The 26,332-nt window shown below is 39.9% G+C and overlaps 1 protein-coding gene across 1 annotated transcript; it reads right to left on the reverse strand.

Annotated features, from left to right (window-relative positions):
• Positions 1-1,965: 1,965 nt before the first annotated feature.
• LOC131285076 (homeotic protein proboscipedia) lies at positions 1,966-21,941 on the reverse strand. The gene is made up of 6 exons (XM_058313935.1): positions 21,410-21,941; positions 4,888-5,045; positions 4,562-4,655; positions 4,109-4,476; positions 2,869-4,042; positions 1,966-2,102 (listed from the first exon to the last, which is right to left on the reverse strand). The coding sequence occupies exons 1-6, from the start codon at positions 21,939-21,941 to the stop codon at positions 1,966-1,968; spliced, it is 2,463 nt and encodes an 820-aa protein (XP_058169918.1).
• Between the last annotated feature and the right edge of the window lie 4,391 nt (positions 21,942-26,332).

The following is a 26,332-nucleotide window of genomic DNA, read 5'->3' on the forward strand; positions in this document are numbered from 1 at the left end:
GACGGTGAGCTGGCATCCACAGGTGATGCACATTGGTGGTGGGCTGTAAAAAGGTGGCTATGAGTCAGTCGGGTGTGTCCTATTCTGATGCGGGTGAGGATCCGTTGGTCGCGTGGTTTCGGTGTGTCATTCCATGGTAGTGTGGTTGGTTTGATGCTGTGAAGTTTGGCGTCGATGAGCGATCTCCATTTGCGTTCCCAGGATGCGCGTACTTCGTCCTGGGCCCAGCGAAGGAGGTCTCTCTTTGGGAAGGGTGTCTCGATGGTGTCCGGTTTCGCTCGACCTTCGTTCGCCAATCGGTCGGCGGCTTCGTTTCCAGCGATTCCCATGTGACTCGGTATCCAGCAAAGGGTGAGGTTCCGAGTGGCTAGGTGTTCGTCTATGGATTGGATGTAGGGATTAATTCGCTTATTTCGTGTGAATTTCATTATCTTTTCATCAATAAATATCGAAGAAAATGTATGATATCACTTTTTATTGAGAAAATTAGCAAGTACGTAATTTTTTACTTTTCAATAAAACTATTTATCAAATGTTTAAAGAAAAGGTTGATACATTTTTAAGCATTATTTCTATGTTTTGAAATGTGCAGGACACTTCTTTTGCTAAATCCACATGTGTCCATTGACGCAGACACTTCGAACAGAAAGATTGGACCAAAACAAGGCAAAAGAAAAAATATTGTACCAAGGCTTAAATTGTCAAAATTAACAATGATAAAGCAATATCAAAGTATAACGAATATATAACCTGAAAAAATATGTTTGATCCCGTTTGCTATTTATATTCAAAATTGAAAAATGTAAGTTGAAAATAATATCGGTGGTTTCTTAGGTTTTATGGCTTTGTTAGTTTAACAACTTTCAAAATTGATTGCAAGGTACATAAAAACGTTATCTAAACCACATCACACCTGAGAAATGGAACTACTTCAAATTACTTAAACACATTTAAGTCAATGTTTGTTGAACAAAAATATATAATAATAACAGAAAAATGGGTTTGTATTAGGATTACAATAAGTTAAACTTAAGCATTGCTGTCTCTAACCGTTGTGTTGATAATCATCAACTTTATTATGATCTCACAAGAACCACATCTTTTTTTAGTAATCATATTTGACGTGGCGAAAATTCACTATTTCCACACTAGACCATGCAGTTTTCATTTCTTTCATAAATCACATCAATTTTAAGGCTACTCACCTACAATTTCTGACTGAAAAGTGTAAAAAACATAAATTAGACTAATAAAGTATGGTTCCCGGAAAATGTGGGAAAAACAAGCATGAATCTACTGAAACATCTTAAGATATTTTTCGCGATGTTTTTTCATGTACATTTAAGTTTTTTATTTCAATAATATTGATTTAAGGTAATTTGTACACATACTGAATAGTAATCATAGTTTCACAATAGACCCATCGTAAAGATTGTGTTTTTTTTCGTTTTCAATATCTCATAGCTTAATTGAAATTACAGCCCTATAATATGTTGTTGCTTGTTATGTGTGCATTATTTATTAAACATTAGCAAAATACTAAGAATTTAGTTCTGTTATTATGGGTTGCTCTAGAGGTGTTATTCTAGTCTGGTATGTACAAAAGGTGAAGCTTCGAACGCAGGCATTTCGCAATGAATGGGAAAGCTTAACATAAACAAAAGATAAAATTCGTATTTTAAATTTCATACAATGGGCAGTATTTTGATTTTGTATATAATTCAACCGAACTTATGAAAACTGCTTCATTACGCCGTTCGATAGGTATTACATGGCTTGATACATTAGAAGTAGGTACAAACGATACGGATTCAATTGATAACACTTTCATGAAATAACTATAGTATTTAATTGCCTTCCAGCGGCGCTCCGTGTGTTTAAATGAATTCATAATTCACGGTGATTCTCCTTACTTTCTTATTTTGAAACAAATGCGATCAACGATTATGTTAGTTTGATTAAAAATTAACTTAACTGATAGTATTCTGGTGCAAAATCGTTCGCTAAATTGCTAAGAAAGTTGAAGTCCGATGACGAATTTGAGTTGTCCAAGTTGACTGTGCCTGCAGCACTAGCGGTACATATCTGCACTCCGGTATTACCTGGAAAAAAATAAAAACCCAATACATTAGCCCATTACAGATAAACAGATTATATACAGATATTAGCGGTTGAAATGTCCGTTTGCACGGGTTTTTCTCTTGTGATCGGACTTTTTGAGAATCATAAATTTTCTTTTGTTGTATCAGCGCAAATGAAAATCCGTTGCCGTCGCGGCAAATTCAAATTTCAAAATTAACCACATTGGTTGCGTTCCGGTTCCGCTAGAGGGCGAACCGGGAATGAACCGGGAAAATTATGGTTTACCGCTAGCGTCCTCTAGCTTGGCGCTTTGAAAGCATCGAACGAAAGCATTTTAATTTTTGAAATTGTTTTAAAAGGCAAGTTGTTCTAAATTAAATCTTTTAGATGTAAAATAATAAATAAATTCAGATAAATGAACTTTTGCGAGAGGCATAATATTGGAAATCGTGATTCTTCTTCGTATTAATGATAGGGAAGAAGAAACATAAAACATGTCAATGATATGAACGTTAACTTTTCGCTTAAGTAGACTAGTCTAATTCTCCGCATCATGCAGTTCCCGTTGGTTTTCGCAAAACCGCAACCATTTATAATGGAAAAGGGTCAACAAAATACAACTTTTACTAGTTTACAAAACCTAAACTAGGCACAGATTACGCTTGGCCCGGATATAGACGATACACGAGAGACCAGCGTCATTCACGATTGCACTAGCGGTTACGCTTTGTCTACCGTGCTCTTTATAGAAATAAACTCTGCTATTGCTACAACATCAGGTATTACCAGGCGTGGGAAACACGTGTGGCTCGCCGGCGTGATGCTGTTGTTGTTGGTGAAAAGGATGCAACTGTTGATGTGATTGCTGTTGGTGGTGATGATGCTGCTGATGATGATCGTGATGCTGCTGGTGGTGGTTGTGCTGCTCGTAGTACGCACCAGCACTCGGCGACGCTTGGTGAAAGGAATAGGTGTCGCAGCCTTCATTGGCGATGCCTGTCGGCACTACTGCACCCATGGTGCCCATGTAGGCAGCGTTGTTGCCCTGATAATCCATATTGCCACCTGCCCCCCCCACAACGGGTATCGATCCATTGTGATACGATCCCATTCCCTCGTAGTAGTGGCCCTGGGCACCGACTCCTGGTTTGGTGGGGTCATAGTAACCTCCTCCTACTCCACCTCCCCCAGTGCCTCCTCCTCCGAACTCGTGTTGGGGATCGTAGTCGTTAGGATAGTAATGTTGTCCAGTGGTCCCATATTGGCCGGCGCTGTTGAGACCTGTTTCACAGTTATTATAGTACAGCTGATTCTGATGGTGGAATGGCGCTTCGTGTAGTACGGGTTGCTGGTGCTGTTGCTGTTGCTGCAGCTTTGCAGCTGGATCTTGCAAGAGCGGCTTGTTGTTAAAACTCTTCATTCCAGGCGATGGACCAAATTCTCCCTTGTGCGTTCCCGGATAGCCTGCGTTGAGCGCATGTTGCGTACCACCTGCCACTGGTCCAGGTGGTATAATTGTCTTTTGATGATGCTGATAGGCTGCCTGATAGTGCACATTGGGGTCAGCCTTACCGAGGTATTCTACAGATTTTCCACCATAGTACATGCCACCACCTGTCGCGGGTCCTGTTGGAGTTGGCGATGCACCTTCGTGACTCAGTGGGCCATGGGGCAGTTTCTGCTTGATGACTCCGTACGGACCAGGCTGATTGTAGTACGCTTGAAGGTTATTGTTGTTGTTACTGTTCATCGAGTTATTGTTGATGTTTCCGTTGCTGCTCGGCGAGATGGCCGACGATGCCACAGGACTATGTGGTATGGGCGTCGGGGGCACCGCCGGTGGTCCCGTGGTGGATCCGCTATCTTTCTTGGGGTGGTACCCAACTCCTTCATAATTCTTGAACGGATGGCTACTGATCATCTTGGATGAACTGACCGTTTCCTTCTTGATAGATTGTCCCTGCAAAGGTAGCGTTTGAATTTTGAAGGAATGGTTTTCGAACCGAGTTCGGATTTTAGATCTTACGTCGGATTTTTTCTTCACTTTGGCATGAATCTCTTCCTCGTCCTCTAGACTGCCAGTTGAGGCAACGCTGGAATCAGCACTGACCGTGTTGGGGCCACCAGCACTACCGCCACTAGAGCTACCCCCACCTCCGCCGGTCGGTGTGCCAAGTTCGACGGTTGAGTTCGGAGTCATCGCTGTTGGTAAAGTGTCAGGAGAAAGTTCAGGGAAGCTGCCCATCGATTTCGCTGGTTGGCAATGTGTTTTGCGCCACGACGACTTACCGGCATTCGGGGTGCTGTTGTTCATCCCCCGCGAACTAGAAGTCGAGTCCGGTATGTCATCCGAGGGTAATTCACATCCTTGACATGATTTTTTCGAGTTGGAATCTGTAAAACAAACGTACAAAAAGGAGCAGAGTCATATGAAAGGGAAAATCAAACAGAAAGATTATGGGGAAATAGCTTCTCCTACCTTTAAGATCGTCTTTTCCTGACTCATCGTCATCCGTTTTGGAAAGCGTCTGACGCTTATGTTTCATGCGTCGGTTTTGAAACCACACTTTCACCTGTTACGTTCATCCATCCATAGACAGCATTGGCCAGTGTTGGAGAAACAAACCGCACAAATGGAATAGAAAGGAAAAATAGGCATGTAATGGACAGTTGGTGTTGCTTGGCGATGGCGGTAATTATTATGTTGGGAAACCGCTGGTGACATTAAACCCAGTAACCCGTGCGTATAACGGTGGAGAACAAAAACGGTTACAATAATGACGCGAGAAATTGTTTATTTTTTACCTGACGCTCGGTTAGGTCCAGACTCGCAGCAATTTCGATTCTCCGCGGTCGGCAAAGATACTTGTTGAAGTGGAACTCTTTCTCTAGTTCCAACAACTGTGTGTTGGTGTACGCTGTCCGTAATCGTCGCGGCAATCCATTTTCGGCGACAAATTCGGCTGCAGGGAAGACAAACAAAGGGTAAAACAAGAAGTACATAAATAACTGCAATGCATGAGAGTATACTTTTTTGATTTGATAGAAAAATCTAAGTCATAGCCAAGAGTGTGTAGGGTCAGGAATCTACTTATCGATATTTGCTTGGGAAAACCGCTTCCAAAGTTTCCGATGCCGAGAAGCTGACTACGTTGGTCATCGGGGAGGTTTGCGGCGATCGTTAAAGGGAAAGTGCGTTAATCGATTTTCGCCATTTTCACGCGACGCACGTAACACACACTGGAGGAAGCAGGAGCAAAGGGTAATAGCAAGGGGAGCATAAGCGCACTTTTGGGAAAATGTACCCCCGGGTTACGGAAGCCGCTATTGTTAAACGGTGGCAACAACAGTGGCGAGTGATAATTTATTATTCAATGGTAATTGATATTTTATTGTAATTTGATTTTCCCCGCTCGACCTCAAGGGTTATTTCCCTTGGCGCTGCCCCTAACGCTACTGGAGAGTTTTGATGACTGAACAGAGTCCGGGATGCGAATCATGCGGTGTAGCGGTTTCCAGTTTTAGTGTTGGTCAGTAAAACCCAATTGTCAATTTCCGACCGAGCATTAAAGCCATTTCGTAGTATTTGACGAGAAAAGTTACCGGGATGCTTTCAAGATTTTTACTATCCTCCAACATAGCACGCTGAACGTGAATATCTGCTGGACATGTGCTATTTGAATATTGCATCCCTGATGAGTTTCCGATCTTTGTAATTTTGTCATTTCAACATAATGCTTTATTGAACAAGTCTTGTAAGCCTGAAGACAATCGTTACGCCAGCGAAGAGCAAGGTGTTGCCTGTACGGCGAATAGCTTTTTTAACAAACTTTCCGAGTATTTCAACAATACGATTTTTTTTTAGTGTTTAGTTTCTAATTGCAAACTGATAAAATCATTTATGGGGTTTTAAAAGATTTATAAACGAAAAAATATTAGAAAATTAATACTTTATGTGCATTGAGAAAACTTTTAATTTTGTGATCTAATTACAGATTTTTGGTTAATTATACGATAATAAAAGGACACACGCAGTATTCATATCTCCAGCTCGAACAGCGACGATGTGGAGTTTTTGTTTTTGGTACAGTTACTGGAAGGATAAAAAATATGCAAACCATCACGCAGGGAAACAGATATGAAGATATTCTGCTTTTGCTGACAGCGTAATATTTTCATATCGTCAAGCAATGGTCTTTATTTAACTGTGGCACAATGACTGTGTATTATGAGTTGGCACCTTGCGTTATGTGAGTCAATCCCTTAGTTCAGCAGGGAGTTCAATCAAAACAAACAAACACACGGCCGCGAATGACCATGTAAATATGTCGGAAGTTTCATTGATCACAAATATGAGAAGTCTGGTGTCTGTCGCTTCTGAATCTATTCGAATGACTTTGCGGATTTTCAGATAGCTGCTGGGTATAGAGCATACACATCGGCCCAATTGTGACACGGAATCGGACAGAAACAAGCATAAAATGGAGATGAATCCTACCGTTTTCTGACGTACGTTGTAGTCGTAGCAAAACCCTAACGCTCTTGATAAAAAGAAAGTTTCATGTGGACTTTGCTGTTGATGTTGTCTACTCGTGTACTATCTCTTTATCTTCTGCCGATGGGGAGTCGAACCTTTAGGAATTTGTGCGCTATCATTGGGTCTGCTGAAATCATCGCTCAACATCGTTTCTGTAGCTCAGTTCGCTAGAAACAGGGCAATGTGAAAAGATGGAGAACCAGTAGCGACCACAAATCGGAGTAAATGAGTCATGATCATTGCAGGAGCGGTAGTGCCGCAAAAAGTACCGAAACTTCCTTAGGGAGCGTTTTGAAAGGAGATGCTGCTTTCCATCTGCCCATGCGGAGAAGTAAGTTTTTTCCTGAATATCATGCTTTACCATCCTGATGTAACCTTCGAACCAAAATATCATCAGGAACGAAATAATGTTCTGTGGAGGAACGCAGCATCAAGCAGTGGTTTAAACTTAGAATATAATCATATATTCTTATTAAGACTAGAATGACGAAATTAGATGCTTGGAAATGCATTTGTAGAGTATTAATGTTTTTTCGATTGAATTCGTAGGAGATTGCCAAAACTGTAATATGTAGTAGTAAATGAACCAATACAATGTGAGTTGTGTTGCATGATATGAGATTTTTTATTCGAATTGTTTCATAATGGTGTTCTCCTTATACTTCAGCGCTTGAGGAGTTGTGCATCATGAATAGGAGCTACTGTAGTACAATTTTACTGAAAGGATCATAAATAAATTATTCTGTTGTTTTTATATGCATGACTTAGAATACCTATTAAAATTCATGGATTACTTGTTTGTTATTTGCAGCCCTTAACTCAGATACCAATTGACCGATTGAATTGACTATGATTGTAAATGTTGACTTTGATTGTTTTTCCTAAATCTTTGTGTTGTGTCACACTTTGGGCGAGGGTAAGTTACAATTACCAGAAAATGGAAGGAAAGTTCTGTGGCCGTGCTTGACCTGAGCCGACTGTCATAGATATGTGAATTTTATAACGATTACAAAAAGTTCGGCATTCCCTTCACGGAGAGGAACGGTAATCTTGGCAAATTGTAACACTACCGTTTTTAAGGGTCATATACTTATCTGACAAGCGGTAGCGTAAGATTTATCGGCTTATTTTAAAATCAATCATTATCTGATCAGTATCCTGAAGCGGTGGTATGATAGCGTTCGCATCTAGCGAACCTTTACGAAATGGTGAAGAAGATGAATCGATACTTGGGTAGAAAGAACATTTCTTACGTTTACCCTGGTACTACATGCTGTCGATATTTTTATGCTTCGACGGAGGAACATGCAGGATCTTTACGTATGTGTGAAGATGCGATGTCAGTTGGAAGGCAGGAGCAGTTCGTCTTGAAAAATACATTGTGGAGCATGAGCAAGAAAAGGTAAAAAAAAGCAAAACTGTTTGTTGCGACAGTGATTCGCCAACAGCAATCCCGTCCTGAAAGACTGTCAGTCTGTGACGGTAAGTAACATTCACGGAATACGCATACATAAACACCCAAACACCGACTGTCATCAGATGACGGCGTGGAACACGGTGGCACACAGTAGCACACGGTTCGTAACGGTGGATGGAAATCGTTTTTCTAAAATGATTGATTGATCATCACATGTCAATTGTAAACAATTGATCCCCCTTCGGTCTGCATAGGACTCGGGTGGTGTGAAGCGCAAAAACGTTTACGAATGTGCATCGCTGCCTTTACGTATGTGTGTCTCACGTCGGGGCTCGATGAGGAGGATGTCTGTTTTTGTTTTTAGAAAGGAAGAGGACACCACGAGGCCGGACAACACAAGCTGACACCTGTGGTGGAAGGAGGACGATGTCACAGTGATTGGGCCCCTAGCTTATGGACCACGCCGGAAAATAGTTGAGAGAGTGAGTGTTTGATGGAAAAACATTTGGCCACTGAGATTCGGCATTAGTAGATCAGACATCGTTGCGCAGACATCGTGTTCGGCAATTCGATAACCCCCGCATGGAAGAAAGTCAGACCGAAGATCTGACCGGTGGTGACATGCAATTTGTCAAACTTCCCAGTAGTCGTGTAATGAAAGGGAAAACGGCAAAGTGGTTGAATTTGTAGAGCCGTTCAACAACGATGAAGGAATAGACGAACTTTTAGAATGCGCAACACAATCAAAACAGATTCAAGTCATTCAGATAATATGAAATTACACTCAAACACTTACAAGTCATTTTGTGTAGGGTGAAACGGATAGAAAAGGATGAGATCTAACGCCGACCCCGAGTCCCGGCCGCAACCGGCGTGTTATTTTTTAATCCGCTTGTGTCCCCAAGAAACTCCTCCTCGAATTGCAAGGAGCTGCTATGACCGTGTGGTGACCGGAAGGCAAATGTTTAAGGGCAACACAGATGCATAAATTTTAAATAAAAAGTATGTTTCCTTTCTGCTATCTGGTGGCTTAAAAGTTCTTGTCCTTTTTCCGGACTTGGGCACGGTGGTTGCCCCCGGGGGTAGCGGCGTGAAAGTGATTCGGAAAAGATTTTCCTCTATTTTTAAAAGTCATTTAATTTCTGTTGCTGTTGTTTCCTTTCCACCACGGTGCCCGCACATGATCTCTGAGGGGAAAACAGTCGTTTCTGTACCTCGGGTGTTTTTTGTTCCTTCGTTGGTATTGCTTCATTTCGTTTGCTTTCTCTACCAGAGGAAATAATGCATGGAAAACCCCTCCTCGGTGCATTCGCATGGGAGAAAATGTTTGTCAACCGTCGTAAAAATGCGGTTGCTAGCCAGTACCACCAGCACCAGCGGGAAGAATAAATTCAACCGATTGCAAAAACAATTACAGGACTGCGTTTAATATCTTTAATATGCTAAATAAACGCCAATAGTCGAAGGAGAATCAAATCGTGGTATGGAAAAATAGCGGTATGACAGTGACAGACAAAAAAAAGAAATTTTCAAAATATTGTTCTGCAATGAGGCCACCGGATTAATATGCCTAAAATAGTAATGTGCTTAAAATATTTATGCAGGATTGCTTAAAATGTTAATATTTTATAATTTATTGTTGGTTAAGAACAGCTTGTGTCCTTTGCTTGAATTAATCATAATTGTATAAATTATGCTTGAAGACCTTTTACATTTAGCAAATTTAACATCAATTTTATATTTCTGATAATTAATATCAGTTTTGAAAACTGGCTTGCCTAAGAGGGTAAGCTTAGTTCTCAATGTTTCCAATGGTGTCTTTAAGATAAGTAGAACTCCTTCGGTGGTCGGTTCCGTTCGTGAATATTTTTAAAACGCGGCTTACAGACCATTGAACGATGGCTGTCTCTCCCGCTATGGCAGAGGAAGTGACTACGCGTGAAAGGAAATCGCCGGGCATTGGGAGGGTTTCGTGGAAATGTTTTGTGGAGCCCTGGAACGCTATTGGGTGCGGCCAGAAATGCGAAATAGTAGGATAAGGCGAACGGAAGAATGACGATGAGAATCCGTGGTCGACGCGCGTGGTCGTTTCCGGGGAAAATGGGATTTTTGTTCGTTCCCCGTACTATGTTCTTCGTCTCATCATCCGCCCGCCACGGTTGGTAGGGATACTTCTCTCTCCGCAGGGCACAAAATTAGAGCATCCGGAAATGTTGAAAAAAAAAACCGATCACACACACACAAATGATTGAGAAAGACCGTGATGTTGTGAATGCTTAAGTCCTAGGTATAGTTTGCTTTACCATTTAAAACGAAAATGTACGAAAAATGCACGATAAAGTAAATTTTCATTTACATTTCAGTAAGACGTCCCCAATGTTACAAACTATCTGAACGAATAATTATATATCATCCAAACACAGGTTTAAACAAACCTATTTCTAAAACTTATTTTATTAACCAACTTCAAAGCATCCTTTGCTTGTGTAGTAAAGCATATTTTTGCAGTGATGATTATAAAATTTGGTTCAAAACTAAATGTGTTGAGTTATTACTTTTATTGCTTTGATAAGTTGCTTAAACTACACTGCTTGAGAAAAATTTAACATAATTCTATTTAGATCCATGAAAAAAAATCACTCCACTTTCCTTTAGCAAAAGGAACATTCTTGGCATTTATAAAATAAAATCTTATCGCTGCCGTTATACGACAGTTTAAAATACTTAGCGACTCAATGCTGCCAGCAATGGTAGGAGCGTCGGTTATAAAAAACAGAAGGGAAAAGCAAGGGAATTGTTATTTGAGGGTGTACGATAAGAGTCCATTTGTTTGGAAGCCGCTCGCGCTGGGCGGTAGTGAAAGCGGTTTCTTAAGTCGACGTCGTTCACTTTTTTGTGGTAATCTGCCAGCATACCTTTCGTTGGTTTTGCAAGCAATTAATGTCGGATTGATGGAAACCCTCGTCAAAAGTGCGACCAAAGATATGAAGGGAGCATTTTTCGCAGTCCGTGTAATCGTTCAAGATGGTGTACATCTGCTTTTAAAGAGCGGTTATTGGATTAAACAATTCCTCTCAAAAATTTCACCCAATTTAACGACAAAATCAAGAAAGGTGCAGTACGAAAAGGTAAAGACATACGTTTTTTCACCGTGAGTTATTAAAATTACACATGAGACGGTCTCGAAAGAGTAAGCAGCCATGCAGGACCAGGAAACATCTGCTCATCAACATATGGCGACGGAATGCAAAATCCCCAATGAATATTGTTTTTTGACCCAGGCCATTTGTTTCTACGCCAAGGCAACCCTAGCGAGTGTTAGTGTGTATAATTGATTAAGCACTTGTGGCCTCTCTTCATTCCTTGCCTAATTTTTGTTATGCCAATCATGCACGGTTTTATGACTTAAGCTACCACTAATAGAGGCTATAATCAACCGAGGTGAATTTTAATTTTCACGCCTATGCTGTTGCCTTGCGCTTTGACTCGTTTGTTGTACGGTTTGTGCCGACGGCGCTAGTGGTGGGATTGAAAAGTGTTTATCTTTCCTACGTTTTATTTCGTCTAGCTTCCAGCAAGCAAACCATGCAGTTTATACCTTGTCCGGCTAGGTAAATTGTAGGAAGATGTGCATTGGAACTGAACTTTTACTTCAACCGTCTGTGAGAGGGTATGAAGCGCGCCTCAGCAAGTGCTAAGGTGTCTAAGTCCCTTAAAAAAAATAAAACAAAAAATGTTAGGTAATTCATCAGTACTGGCGAACACCCCCCCGAGCGTTCCCTAAAGAAAAGGGCGCCGTCGGTGCAAAGGACTCGAGCCGCTTGCTCACTTGTGATCCTCCGTAGAAAGAAAAGCCGTGCGAGGGAACAAGCAGAACAAGAATCATGTTAGATCGTTAATCAAACTCATTCAAAACATTTCGTTCGTTGCTCCGATTCGGCTACACCGCAGGCAGACGTATTCAGGCCACAGTCTCTGGGAGGTACTGGGGTGCCCCGATGGTGCGATGGTGATGACGGCGCCTCCTGCCAATGTCTAGGAAGCCCTGGCGCCCTCATCGACGCTTGTGTGAGGCAGGTTTGTTTGTAAGCATTTTGTTACGATCAGCGCACCCGTGAGGAGCGGGACGGGGAGTTTCGCACTGCGGAGAGACTATTATCCCTTAATAAAAACACAACCTTATCAAATTTCAAACCGTTTAACTGTGGTGATTTTATTGATCCCCCGAGAAAACGGTCCACTGTGGGAGACAAATGATTGCTTGACCTGTCGACTTCGCACGGTGAACCTTTGATCCACCCCATTTAATACTGCGACAGCAATCGGACGATACAAATCCTCCCACAGCACTAGCATCGAGCCATGGCCATGGCCATACGGAATGATAACATAATATTTTTAAGCAGATTAGCACATCATGGTACATTTTTCTTCTGCTTCTTCCACTTCTTTTTCGACGCTTTCGTCCGATATCGAGCAAAATTGGAAGGTACTTCCCGCTGTTTTCTTCGCGTCTAGGCAATCCTCTTATCCTGATCCGGATAGCACGCGTCCTGAACAGGGAGTGGTCGCTCGTGGAAGGAATTTCCTGCCACGTGGGGTGTACGGTTATATTCTTGTTATTCATGTGTATTTATTTGATAAACACTCACTTTTTCCTGCCATAGCCAGTTGGGAGAGTATCCATTTCCTACAACTTCTGGAAGAACTTCCCTCCGAAGGGTGTGCCGTTGGTTTTGCCACGGCTTCGCGGTTTTGAATCTTGCGACTTTTTGTGCCGACGAACCGAGTTCTAGGAGAAAGCAGAATAGCAACTGTAGCGAAGGGTGGGTTGTCCAAGATGAACAGCAACCGCATCAACCACCGTAGGCACGGAAATTTAAAAAATGCTAAACCGAGCGAACAGAGCGATGATGACGACAATATAATTTATAGTAGTCATAAAATTACAATGTCAACCGCAAGAAGTGGCGATTCTGAGGCTTCACGTCTAGCTGGAGCGAAGTTTGCATAACGCACCACCATCAGAGGTTCATTTTTTTAGCATTCCAGTGTACGTAGGATAGGCAAGGAACATTTAACTTAATGCTTCACAACGCTGTTCTCGTGACGCACTCGATCTGATGTGGATAAATGTATGTTAATGGTTTGTATTTTGCATGTTAAACATAATTGTAAAACTTTTTGTTTCTAAGCAATGAATCGTACGTCTCGTAGATGAATTCACACTCCCATGGCGCAGGTTATTCGGTACTGGACTTTACGAGCATAATTTTTATCCATTACTTGGGCTTCATCACCGTCAATATGCTTTAGAATAGGGTATCCCGGGCAAAAGATAAGTGTTCTTGTTGATCTGATGGTGTAGAGGTTAGCGTTTTCTTTTGGCCACTGCCGTGAATACAGCATAGGTCGGAGAGATAATGTCGGTGGTTGCGGTTACATCCACTCCATCGAACATCGCCTTCGCTACGGACGATGGAAATGGATTCATTTTTCCGGACGATACAAGGGTTCAGCGAAATGGGAACACATCATGTCGGAAGGCGGCTAGGCGTTGAAGTTCAGAGTATCATTAATCTAGTTAAATAGAGCCAGTCAGTTGTTACCTTTTTCGTTATAGCTCGGTAGTACTGGAAGACAAATTGTTTTCGTTTTGTTTCTGCTCATCCGCTGATTCTATGCGTTCAGTTTCCGCGGGTTCTAGTTTTCTAAAGTCACATGCCCAATTACACGTTCGGTATGTGGAAGAACTATTTCATGCCTTTACGTTTGGTGTGGCTTGGAATGGATGAGAAAGAACTGGCCGAGGTGGATGGAGCGGATTGAAATGTATGGTTTCGTGCTTTTGAGTTAGCCGACAGGACCGATGTTTGTCGAAGCTTGAGGCCACAGAACTCGTCGTCCAAGAAAAACCCCAAAATGCTGTTGTAAACGCCGGTGGGTTGTTGGTTTCCATCATGCCTTAGTTTTGCTTTGGTTAACATGCCGCCTGTTGATCACGTGCAGGTCTCCATGCTTATTACTTGCTTCGCGTGTGTGTCTGTATCACGTTTGGCACAGGGACTTCGTGTCAATGTGGAGTACCAACAGACCTGAAAAATGGATTCTACAAGGCACCAGAAAATCTCTCAAGACGATTTCATGTTAGATGCCTTTTTGTGCTAAACTTCCTCCGGTACTAAGAAAACTGACCAACGGCCGCAATTATTTCATGTTTAAAAACATTATTTCAGAGAGTGGTAGCAGAGTTCCGCTCAGCAGATGATATGCTGAAGCCTATTATGATGAATTAAATGCCGTGCATGTGAAAAATCACCTCTCGGAAGCAAGTTTTTGCGGTCAAGCGGGTCTTTTTCGCTGTCTTTCACTCCACAGAATGAAACTTGTACCAGTCCAATGGCTGTTGAAAGCATCGCCGATCGCAAGTTGCGATGTGTTGAAGGGGTACATTGGGGGTAGATACTTCTCAAACGCTCAAGTTCACAGAAACGCAGTTGCGAGAGGACAAACGAACGTAAAAAATTAATAAATGGCATGTGTATGGAGGCCGTCACATGCACACATTTTCTGCCAGTTGTATGTGTGTAGCTTAGAAATCATCATTCTTTATGCAACCTGTTATTTTACTTCATTTGTCATGAGAGAACATTCCTGTCTTCAAAGCCGACATTTTTTCCATTTGCCTTTCCTGTCATGAGCTTGAGTTGGTTTTTTGCCGGTTCGGCTGCTCACAGTAACCTCATCCCGTTTCACCTTACCCCGTAGCCCAGCTTTTGGTCGACCTTTCCTGATTCTGTTATGAACTTGGCGTTTTTTCATCCAACTTCACGTTACGGTCGTGCTGGCGAGTCTTATAGATTTATTTAAAGTGTGTAAAATTCTTGAAACCAAACATCGTAACCAGAATGTCCTTTAATGTTGGAAAGGGAGTGGGAAGAATTTGAATATTGGTAAACGAATCGAATGTAGAAAATGGTTACTTAAGCTGAGCTATGTTATTTTTATTTTATAAGGTACAATAGAAATTATATTCAATAGTTTACAAGTATTTGTATTGAGAAATGTAATGAAATAACATGATTTTACGGAATGATAAAATCATCGCTGATTATAAGACAACACCCGATACGAGTTTGAATGTAAAACATGTGGATCTGTTGGGAAGAAAGAGTACATTGTGAGGGACTCCTGCAATACGTGTTACAGGAAATGTGCAAGTAGCCAATTAGCTAACATTGTGGCTTTACAGCTTTCTAGTATGGAAGAATATTATTTTGCATGTCTGAAATATTACTTTTCTGTCAACTGTAAGTTATTTGGTTAGTTGCAACACACTTCCTTAGCTTCTGGATGTTTTCTGGAATATACGATAGTATACAGTTAATTGCGTATTAATTTTGTTGAACTGTTTCTAGACAATATTCGATTTTACGGCATTTTGATTAGGTCATTCATTGTAAAGTCCTGAACATGAAAAATAAATGCAAACATAATAGCACTGTTTGCATGGAGGAAGTTCAGTTATTTAAATATAAAAATATCTATGAAGACAAGTGCATCAATTGACACCTGCGGTTTTTATTTGAGTTTCCCAGAATTGAATGCATTATTTTGGTGCATTTCTTTACAATACGAGCCAAGCCGGTTAGAATAATATACAGCGTACTACTGTGCGTGGTCTATATTGACGCCGCAGGTTGCGGAGAACGTCCGAATGAGATTGAAGAATACCTCGGTTCGCGTCAAAAGTGCACATCCAGGTTGAACGGAAGAGAGAAAAAAAGGAAAAGGTTGCCCAGCAGACGGTATATTTTTAAATGAAGACAATCATTAATCATGCTGATGCCAAATAAGAGGCTTAGAGACCGGCACAAGGTTTCCCGTTGGTTTCGGTTCTTCCTTCTTGGCGATCTCAGGGAAGATCGAAAGAACCCGTAGAATGTGCATCGTTTGGATGAGTGTGTCAGGCATTGACATTGACGTGTTGGATACGGGGCGACGTAGATGTGTCACAGGTCTGGCGAGTACGTGGCGCTGTGAGTAACATGTGTCACTAGCGTTACAAGTATTCTGCCTTATCTCGGTACCGGAATAAGTGTTCAGCGAGGTGATGCTTTGCTGTGGAATGGTGATTTAATTTTACTTTACGTTCTGATTTTTTTAGATGCTACCTTCATCATCGAATGGAGACGCGTGGTTGAAGTCAGATACAATTGTTAGGTAGATTATATCTTCCGATGAGTGATGAGTTCGTAACAATCGGGCCAATTGTCGCAGCAGCAACAATAACAGACCCAGTGAAGGCCGCGAACAGAGGCCGGATGGACGTTTGCGTATTGCTTGTATTTTCCCTTTACGTGATTGAAGTGTGCAATGCGACGACAGACATAAATGTGGTTTTATTCAAATTTTTCCTCACACAAACAAAAAGATTCCCGGATTTCACATGACCATTCCCTTCCGGTTGGCATATGAGGTAGGTTAACGTATTCCTCTCGTAGATGGTTGATCAATATAGGAAGAAGCCATGAAACAAAATTTTTGATACATAGCACGTGACCAGCTTCATTGATGAGCGCATTCGCGTATTGATTTCCTTATTGACGGAAATGAATTGTTTTTGTCGGTTTTTGGCACCCTTCTTCTGTGGTATGTGGTACCAGAGGTTTGCAAATATTTTCTACGTGTATATTCACATAGATAAAAAATGCACCTACATTCGTACTAAAACATACGACAAATTTGAAAATGACAAGACATTAAGGCATTTTGTAGATCGTATTATGCGTATCTGATAAGCATCATATGAATTTAAATTGTGACAATGTATGAAACTTAGTAAAATTTATTACTTTTTATCTCTTTTAGTTCGGGTGCAATTTTGATGATATTAGAGCTCAGTTAGTTATCTATTTTATGCAACATATAGAATGCATTGAAATCACGGATAGTATATTTCATGAGTTGACTGTTATATAGTTTCAACCCACATTAAGGAAAAAATTGAATAGGGTACCATTGATAGCAAACAAATCATGAGGGAAAAAGTATGTAGCTTTTGAACGAAACGTATGGTATTATTCTAATTATTGACAACCTGTTTTCTATACCAAGTGTCATTGAATGATGATTTTGATTTCGAAATCGTTCCTTAAACTGGTATTTTTTCCGTTCAAAACATAACAGATACGTTTTTATTGTAGGTTTTAAGATCAATGAGTGATCATATTGAAAGCATTTTCTATCTTTCAAACCTTCATGCCATGTGTTTTGAGATTGTTTTTATTGGCGATGTGACTATATCATACCAACATTAGCAAAATGTGCATACATGTATGGTAGGCTTACTTTCAATGTTAAACATATTGTTAATCTATATATTGATTGATTGAGTGAATGATTTTAACCAGTGCTATCAATAACTGAAATATAAGCTACATTTGGAGTGTCACGTAGGAAGGTTCCACAAATATCCCCTGTTAAAAATAGCTCGTCTGCACTTGCACAAGTTTAACATGCTTGATTAGACTAATACACGATGATACAACAGCTTTATTTTATTTTTGTGTTATCACTTTAAACAAGCCGTTCTTAAAGGTAGAAACCAATTCCAGTACATGATGTACTATATCTAGAAAACCTACAAAGGTCTAAAGCATAGGAAAGTGCAACAAATTTAGTGAACTCATGTTTATTGAACTGTAGCATACACACGTAGTAATTGCTGACATTTATATATTATTTTAGAAACTTTATTATTTTGTTGTGATTTTGTCAAAAACTGTAAAGTGACAATAAAATGATCGTGACGATGGAACGAGGTTTTTATGTCGAATTCCGAATTTACAGAAATGAAATCTTAATAAATTGTGAATCAATCCCGTCAAACTATACAAAATTTAACATCTTGAAATGTAAAACATATGCAAAAATACACATTATTTGAAGCATATTGGTGAATAGTGTTCAATCAATTCGAAAGTCGTAGTACATCATATTTGAAACGGATACTAGATGCCGAAAAACATTTATTGCTCTCATCATTTAGAATAGAAGAATAAAAAATCAATCTCATTTGTACTAAGTGGCATGTTATCCTTCCTGGCGAGAAAAATATTTCACGTGCTTCTCTAGTCCCAATCGCTTCAAACCGAAAGTGATATCTCAAATCATCCGGTTCTGCTACAAAACATGCGGCATTTACACGTTTATTCACACTTTAACTGCGCCTCCTGTTGTGTTTCCGAACGACGGGGGGTTGTCCTACATGCTGAGTTTCGCTCAACACGAGAGCCTTCTTCTGGTTCGGAAGCTATCGATGATACGCATTAGCGCCAAAGAAGGATAGGGGAAGCAGGTAGTAAATCATCAGCATCGGCATGGCCACAACATTTTCACACAAAAGGTTATGATGATGGCGCTATTGGAGTAGCTAAAGCGAAGCTACTTGCGAGGGAAGTAAAGACGGAAGCAACAACTTTCGTCTGGTCCGTTTCAACCATGACGCGTGAAGGTGGGTAATGTCATGTAAACAGCGCCTATTAAAACTATTACACATCTAATAAAATATTATCTACGCTATTGGACATGACAGGAATCATATGTGCTTTTCATACAGTGACCGCGAGCAGCAGTTCCAGCATCTGTATCAAATACAGAGAGTTGAATGTCTTGAATGTAGCTTTGAAACTTCACTTGAAGTATAAATTTAGAGTACTAGGGTGTAGGTCGGAATGAATGATGTGAAGATTACAAAGACAGGCAATTATTGGCCAGGGTTTGGGGTATTAGAAGAGATCCCATAGAAGAGAGAATGAAAAACCTGTCAGGGTAGGTGATTGGCAGCTCAAATCATCCATTTACTATTTATGTTGGTACCAGCATAAAGTGGTGTATTTTCCTTGCAGCGTATGGAAGTCACTCGCAGAAGGCTAGCCATAACCTTGCAAGATAATCTATGGTCAATGTTTGTTTTCATTTCATTTTCTCCACTGGTAGTGAGAGATGCTAATTTCAGGTGAAATGGGTTATTCTGAACCATCCTACGATGAATGAAACAATCAGCGTTTCTTGAAGCATATTTGAATCATTTGAGATACTTTTGTTACATTGATAGTTGTTCAATTTCAAGAATTATTTTGAAGTACTATTAAGTTTAGTTTGAAAGGCCAGGCCGGATTAATGCTACTTCAGCATTCTTGCTAGTCTTGCTCAGTACCTAATAAATAACCAGGTAACGACGCCCAACCGAGCAACGACGTATAACATTTAATGTATTTACTACTAATAGCGCGGGACAACAGACAAGGATTAACATACAATAATTGAAATTGATTGAATATGGAAGACTAACGGATAAAAGAAGTGCTAAGAGGAAAAGGTCAGGTGTGATTCCGAACTTCCTTGGAAAAAGCAAAGATAATTCAAGCATGCTTATAATCCTTCTATGCCAAGATGTTACGGATGGGGGTTACACAGATTCTTCCAGCCACCCGGACTGCGACAATATTTTGAATTACTTTTTATCCATACTAATCAATTAAAAAATCAACGTGTACTATCCTACGGATGTATACGACTAGCATATCTTGGCATGTCACGTACTTTGAATGAATTTAGAAAAAAACCGAACTGAAACCCGAATTTAAAGACTGTTTTGAGCGATAACAACTGGATTAGGGGTCAGAAAGGGTTTAAGGTGTAGAGCATAAGGTATATTTTTAGATTGAAGTATAATTTAGAAAAAATATCACAGAATAAAAAAATTAAAATAGCTGTTACATATAATTTTATTTTGTTCAATTTTACCCCTTAAACAACAATTAAATCTTGTAATGTTTTCCATGAAGTTGTGATTTCCAGGAACGGAACATTTGATTTTAAAACCTTTGAAACAGCGGACTTCAACATCACGTTTAATAACTAATATAACATGTTTTGTTGTAAGCCAGATCAGCAAAGACAACAAGTTAAACTCTCGAACGCCGGTTCAAATCTAGTTTCATAAGCACAAACCCGATCGGTGGTTTAAACTGAAGGAAAATAAAATACAAACATTGTGAAATCTTGTATAATGGACGTATATAAAACCAGATTATCAAGTAAATTTGTGGTTAGATACGGTGTTTTGAAGATTCAACTCTTTTATACAATCATTAAACACTACATACTCTGAAGGCATGCGGTTCTAATTTATTTTGTTAAAGCGGTAACACCATTTTGTATGCGTCAAATGTTCGAGGATCCTCAATTCAAGATAGTATGTAGCTTAATTTGTGAATTCTGTTTTTCGAAATAGTTATATGTTTTGTTTTACATATTGACGACTCTACGTTTGATCGCTCTAGTACTTTCTGCAAACTATTGTAAACTTTTGTAAAGCCACTATTGCAAAAACTTGTAAACTGTAACCGTTTTTATTACTGATCATTACGAGTAACAAATATACATAAAAAATAATTAAGTAGATATACTGATATTTATCAAACCTATAGTATAACTTGACGAAAGTTGATGTATTTTTGTTAAATCTTCATTTTTATAGCCCTAAGTTTTGGCAATTTTATGTGTGACTAGAATACTCCTATTATCTTCAGTTTATTAGCAAAATTGAGCTAACAGGTACTTTTCGTCATTTTTCAATCTATCTGTGCTTGCTAGGAGGAACACGGCAGGCCGGTTACGCCGGTTGAAAAATTGAATTCCACCTACGCATGAAGTGTAGTAACGGTAAGCATATGTCCGAAGAATGTCATTACACTAAGAAGGTAACCAAATCTTGTACAAAGAATTTCAGAAATAATTTTAAACGATAGATTGGTACGATTTAAGAATCGAATTCGAAAGTTTTGGAAGTGTATGTTATTTGTCATACAAAATAACCTTTACAGTTAATGATCCCATCATTTTTGAAACTGATTTCTAAGGATTTGTAAATGCATGTCATTATCTTATATAAGATAAGCCTTTTAGTCTTCAGGGTGTTCTTAGGAAGAGTATAGATTCGTATATGTCATAAGAAGTCGAGTAGCAATAATTATACCTGTATTATTTTCAAAAGAAGGACGAGTTCGTCTATATACCGATTATGAGTGCTAAAGAATTTTTGTTAAACAGCCCCCATTTTGTAATACAAAATAAGCTTGGGAGAATGATGATTCCAGGTAAAATGGTTTTGACAGTAATCCAGAGGTAATTTTCGCCATTTTATGAATTGTTAGACCATTCAGTAACATAGCAACGAAGTGGACACAACGAAAGCTACTCAACCGGAATTGTGGTGTCTACAATTATGGCTGCTAGTATTGTTGGTCAACCACTATTCGACGCTGTTCCTATATAATAAGGGTGTTCGTGTAAGGAGGACATACCTTGTGCTGTTGCTTTCCGAGCAGTTTTCTTCTCCTTCATCCAGGGGTACTCTGGTACGGACTCCAAGCTATCACTGGGGCCCATTGGGTAACCTTGCGAAATGAGTTTAGGGCTTTCGCTGTCGATATGTGTCAGAAACTCCGCCATGGAGGGTTGCGAGTTGATAAAGCCGCTTTCGTTTTGCATCCAATAGGATGTATCGGGGTGGGGTTGTTGCTGCTGTTGTTGTGGACCCTGCGGTCCCAGCTCAGCCGGTGTTCCTACGGAAAGTTGAGCCGCCGTACGCACAGTTTTATCACAGATCACTTGCTTTCGGCCGATCACCAGCTGGCCACCGCCGCCTCCGCCGGTGGTGATCGTCTGCAGCTGCTGCTGCGGATGGACTACGTGGACGCTTTGCTGGGGACCGTTGGCGATATCCGCTTCACCTCCAACTACCACCACCGCACCACTTTGTAGCGAACCGATCGCCGGAGATTCCGATTTAATTTGAGCTCCCATGTGATTTATAGAACTACACACTTCTTGCATTGCCACGTCGGAATGAAAAAGATCCACCATGAACAGGGTACTATTTGATAACACTGCACCTTTTTTTGCGCACTTTTATTTGATACGGTGTAGTTATTTTCTCGTTCGAAACATTAAAATCCTATCAAGCAGACTAAAACCATTTTGTGTGAAATTGAAATAGACAGATCACATTGTTAGCTAATGATCGACTTGTAACCGTTTAGCGGCGCGTGCAATTCGTATGGAGGACAACAATACCGATACATTTGAAAAGAACCTTCACATTATTCTATTATTTGTCACAAAACACCATTATTTCATTATCACACCATTGTCACCTATAATCGTATGAAGAACCGCTTAAATTGGATCAACTATTTCAAATTGTAATACACAAAAATAACACCATTGCCGACACTCATCCACTGACTGTGTTGATTTGTAACTGATATCTAATAAAAAAACACGGTTTTATCGCTTTAAAAACGATGTTGGCGCACAATTTACGACCCTAAGCCTCGACACAGAATACGACTCACAACAAAAGCCTCTTTGCTAGCTATGATATCACAAGGAATTTGGTTGCGACTCTGGCAGGAGCGAAATCAAATGTAACATCTTTCAACGACCGGGACACGTGTCAGCGACAACGACTTTATTATTCTACGTTACCGTCGAGAGATCTGGGGTTATGTTTCTCCTTGCGTTCACTGTCTAGCTTTTAGGGGTATGATGGTTTTCCAGCGCATTTCGCGCATTGATGTCACCAGCGATAGGAAGAGCACAGTAGAGATAAAGAACAAACATGGCCATGCAGAAGGAGGATGTTGGGCGCTACCGGAACTGTCGACACTTTTCACATCCGTAAATCATGAACTCAACTTTGGTCGTAAATAATTTTAAACTTCACAGCAAACCACACCACAAACATGGGCATATTTTTAATCCAGTGCAGATTTCCGAAGCCGTTTTTGCTCACAAGTTTTGACCTCCCTCCAAACTTTATGAAATCGATTGACAGCTATGTTTCAGTAAGAGAGGGAAGGAGTTTCTGGTGATGTTTCTTAACCCATAACTTTGTCACTGTCACTGCACACCATCACACAGCACTATATTTTATAATTTTCCGAAAACCCTGAACATCACTTCACGCTTATTCGATTTGGTTTCAAAATGATTTGGTAGCAATCAAACTTGTTGTTTACATCATATTAACAGTTGAACAAATGGTTCCACGTTTTTATTAATCAAAATTCACATGATTTTCAACCTTCTAGTTATGGTCGTTTTTAACTGTAGGCGTGAAAGTTTAACATGGCCTCAATAGATAGTAGTTTTAAAAATTAAGAATTCTCGCCGAGACGGAAGAAAGCGATTATCCAACCATGTTCCGATAGTAGAAAACGGGTAACCTCGAATTAACGTACCTCCGACAACGACCAAGGTGAGCCCTAACACGCGAACGGAACAAAAGGCTAACGTTACTGACCAATGGCGCAGGGAATACTAACATGATAACAACATGTGTTAACTTTTCCTCCGCGAGCTGCTGATCTAGTACTCGCATGACCGCGCAACTCGCAAACCACCGCACTCACAAACAGCAACAGAAGCGACCAGTAGAATACGTCTATAGACAGTTGTCTCGAGGAAGAGGGCGTTAACTAAACAGCGTTCGCTTTGCAGGAGCGAGTGAAACAAAACAAATAGCACAGCAGTCGGCCGCCAGAGTGAGTACGAACATCAAATGCATCCAAGCTTTTGACTTGGACACAGGGCTTTGAAAACAAAAAATTGGATAAACAATCTCAAAACATGAAAAATTACAGGAAAAACATGACCCACATCGTTCCTCACGCTAAGAAGAAAGCCCAGAGCAAGCTTAGATCGATACTAACTAATAGCAAACTTCATGTGAAAATGCATTGCTTGCAATAGCACACAAGCTCGCATATACACGTGCATACTCTACACGTGGTGCCAGAACAACGTCAGCAACAGCACAGCGAAACCTGGTGAAAACTGCGCAGATGCAATGGGAGGAGCTTGTCAAACGCAAATGTGTGTTAGTGATGTTTCTCTACACATGCCGGTGGATGATGGAATGTAGTGGATACTGAACGCTGGGTCCTTTTACGATTTTTTCAATAAAGAAAAGTATTAATATCTGCTTCATGTAACACTGTAATAATATTCATAAAAAGCTGTTTTGAATAAAATTTTATGAAGATAAGAAAAGTGTAAAAACTAAATTGCACAGTTTTTAAAGATTTCAATCTTAGTATTATTACACGTTACGGCATTAATTCACAAGGGTAATATTATGTTATGTTTGTTGACAATCTATCCATGATATAGAATATAACATGATTGTCGTTTCGTTTTAAAGGTCTGTTAAAACGTGGGAAATGTTTGTGGTACGACATCCCCTAGTGGGACAAGGCCGAAAGACGGTCTTTGACCGAAAGACAATTTGAATATAGATCGGATAGATTTTTAGTTAGTGTTTTTTAAAGTTTTTTTCTTAATGTATTTAGTGTATAATGTATTATATTTGGACTATTGAAAGCTAAGACTCCAGGTCAATAGAACGGTTATACTATGTAAGAGTTATTATGCACACACATTCACTATTAAGGCTTTATTAAACTTTTTTTTTTCGAAAGATCGTATAGAAATTTTTGATTTATTTTTAAGCTACAAGATTTTTCTCGAACAATTAAGAAAGGTGATTCGACATTTCCGAATTAATGTGAAAATTTGAATTCAACATTTAAAAGAACAAAGAATTTTAATGAACCCATCTCTACCATCTACCGGGACTCTATTATAAGCGGTCCCGGACGAATAGAAGTATGCATTGCTGTAGTATTAGTATCACAACTTCCAAACTGTTTTCTATTGGTAAAATTGGGCACACAAACACATATAACCGCGGTCCATGCAACATCTCGTAGCGACTCCCAAGTAAAGGCTTAAGAACATTGGCGATATCCAAATATCTTGGCAACCAACGACGTCTTTGTCGTCATTCATGCAGAAAAAAAATTGTTAAGAAAAAGCTACATAAAGTAGAAAGACAAAACCAGAATGGTAGAAATAAATCGTAAGAAAAAGGTACAGTAAAAACGTTAGAAAATGTAAGCAAAACCATAAAATGCCTTCCTTTTTCTGCTACCGGCAAGGAAGCCGACTATGAAGTTTGTGTACATTTTGAACATTCAGAGACACTCGGTCGGCGCATACTTTCTCTTTCTTGCTATCATTATCCATTTGTGGTTGAACGCCTTCATGGAACGCCGTTTTGTTTTGTTTCGTGGAACATCAAGGGATTTCGACACAAGTTTTCTGTTATGAGTTTTCCTTGTTGTGCATTGTTCTAATGTGCTTCAACAGCTTCCCAAGAGCTTAGATGTCTGTTGTCTTTTGTGTTAAGTGTTTGTAGGTTAAGTAACTGGAGCTAACAAATGTGTGGGAAAATCCACTGTTTTGGAACTAATGTATCTCAATCGGATGCAGGTTGTATCATCAATGTAGATTTGTTGAAACAGTTATATTTTGTTTGTTCGGACAGATTGGTTTGGAGCTTTTTAAAAGATTCTAAATTTTTAATCCTTCACTGAATGTTTCAAAACTTTAGCTGGTCTCCTAAGTTACTCTTAAATTCGTTGTAAAATATAAATTTATCTTTGAAAAGCATAGGCCTAGTATCGTATTTGAGAACAGCTGTTTTTTTTCTGGTAAATAAGATCAAATGTATGGATCTTATGCTAATGAGAATTTAGATTGTGGTATTTCGACTTAATAATTTTCATCTCAGATTGTAGAGCAAGGTTAGGTAAACTCAAATCGAAATAAAAAAGTAAGATTCACTTAGTTTTATGAAATTTTTGTTTTAAAAGTCTTATAGGCTGTCTACATATTTGTAGGCTTTCTACATTTGTATGACAGGTACTCAAGCTTTTTTCTTGCGTAACGACCTTGTTGGTCATGCCTCCCCGTTAAGTGCTTACGAGGCTTTTTATCCTATGTGTACGTAGTCCTCTCGTACAGGGGAGGGTCCGGTCTCGGATGGAATTCGAACCCACGCCGTCGAGGTGGTGAGCCTCTGTGCTCATTGGCCGATTTTCTAATGCCGATGGCTGTCGCGGACCTTTTTTAGCTTATGCTAGAAGAAAATTTTATAGTTTAGGTATTGTCTCATAGTATTTGAAACTCAAAAAGCTTTTCAACAACAAAACTGTTGAATGCTCTTCTCGTTTGGTGCAATGACCATATTCAATAATCTTCAAGCCTAGTACACGTTTAGTTCCTCGAACTTGGACAGTCAATCTTCTCAAAAAAGCGTGTTAGAGAAGAGGCTTGTTCGGGAAACGAACGCATGCCTCTGGAGGAGGATGTTTATGATA

This window comes from Anopheles ziemanni, chromosome 3 (assembly GCF_943734765.1).
Source record: "Anopheles ziemanni chromosome 3, idAnoZiCoDA_A2_x.2, whole genome shotgun sequence".
Taxonomy (NCBI): Eukaryota; Metazoa; Arthropoda; class Insecta; order Diptera; family Culicidae; genus Anopheles; species Anopheles ziemanni.

Coding starts and splice junctions, on each gene's coding strand:
- LOC131285076 (XM_058313935.1), bottom strand. CDS start 21,941: ATGCAAGAAGTGTGTAGTTCTATAAATCACATGGGAGCTCAAATTAAA. Junction 4,656..4,887: donor TGGACCTAACCGAGCGTCAG/GTAAAAAATAAA, acceptor TGAACGTAACAG/GTGAAAGTGTGGTTTCAAAA. Junction 4,477..4,561: donor AGGAAAAGACGATCTTAAAG/GTAGGAGAAGCT, acceptor TTTGTTTTACAG/ATTCCAACTCGAAAAAATCA.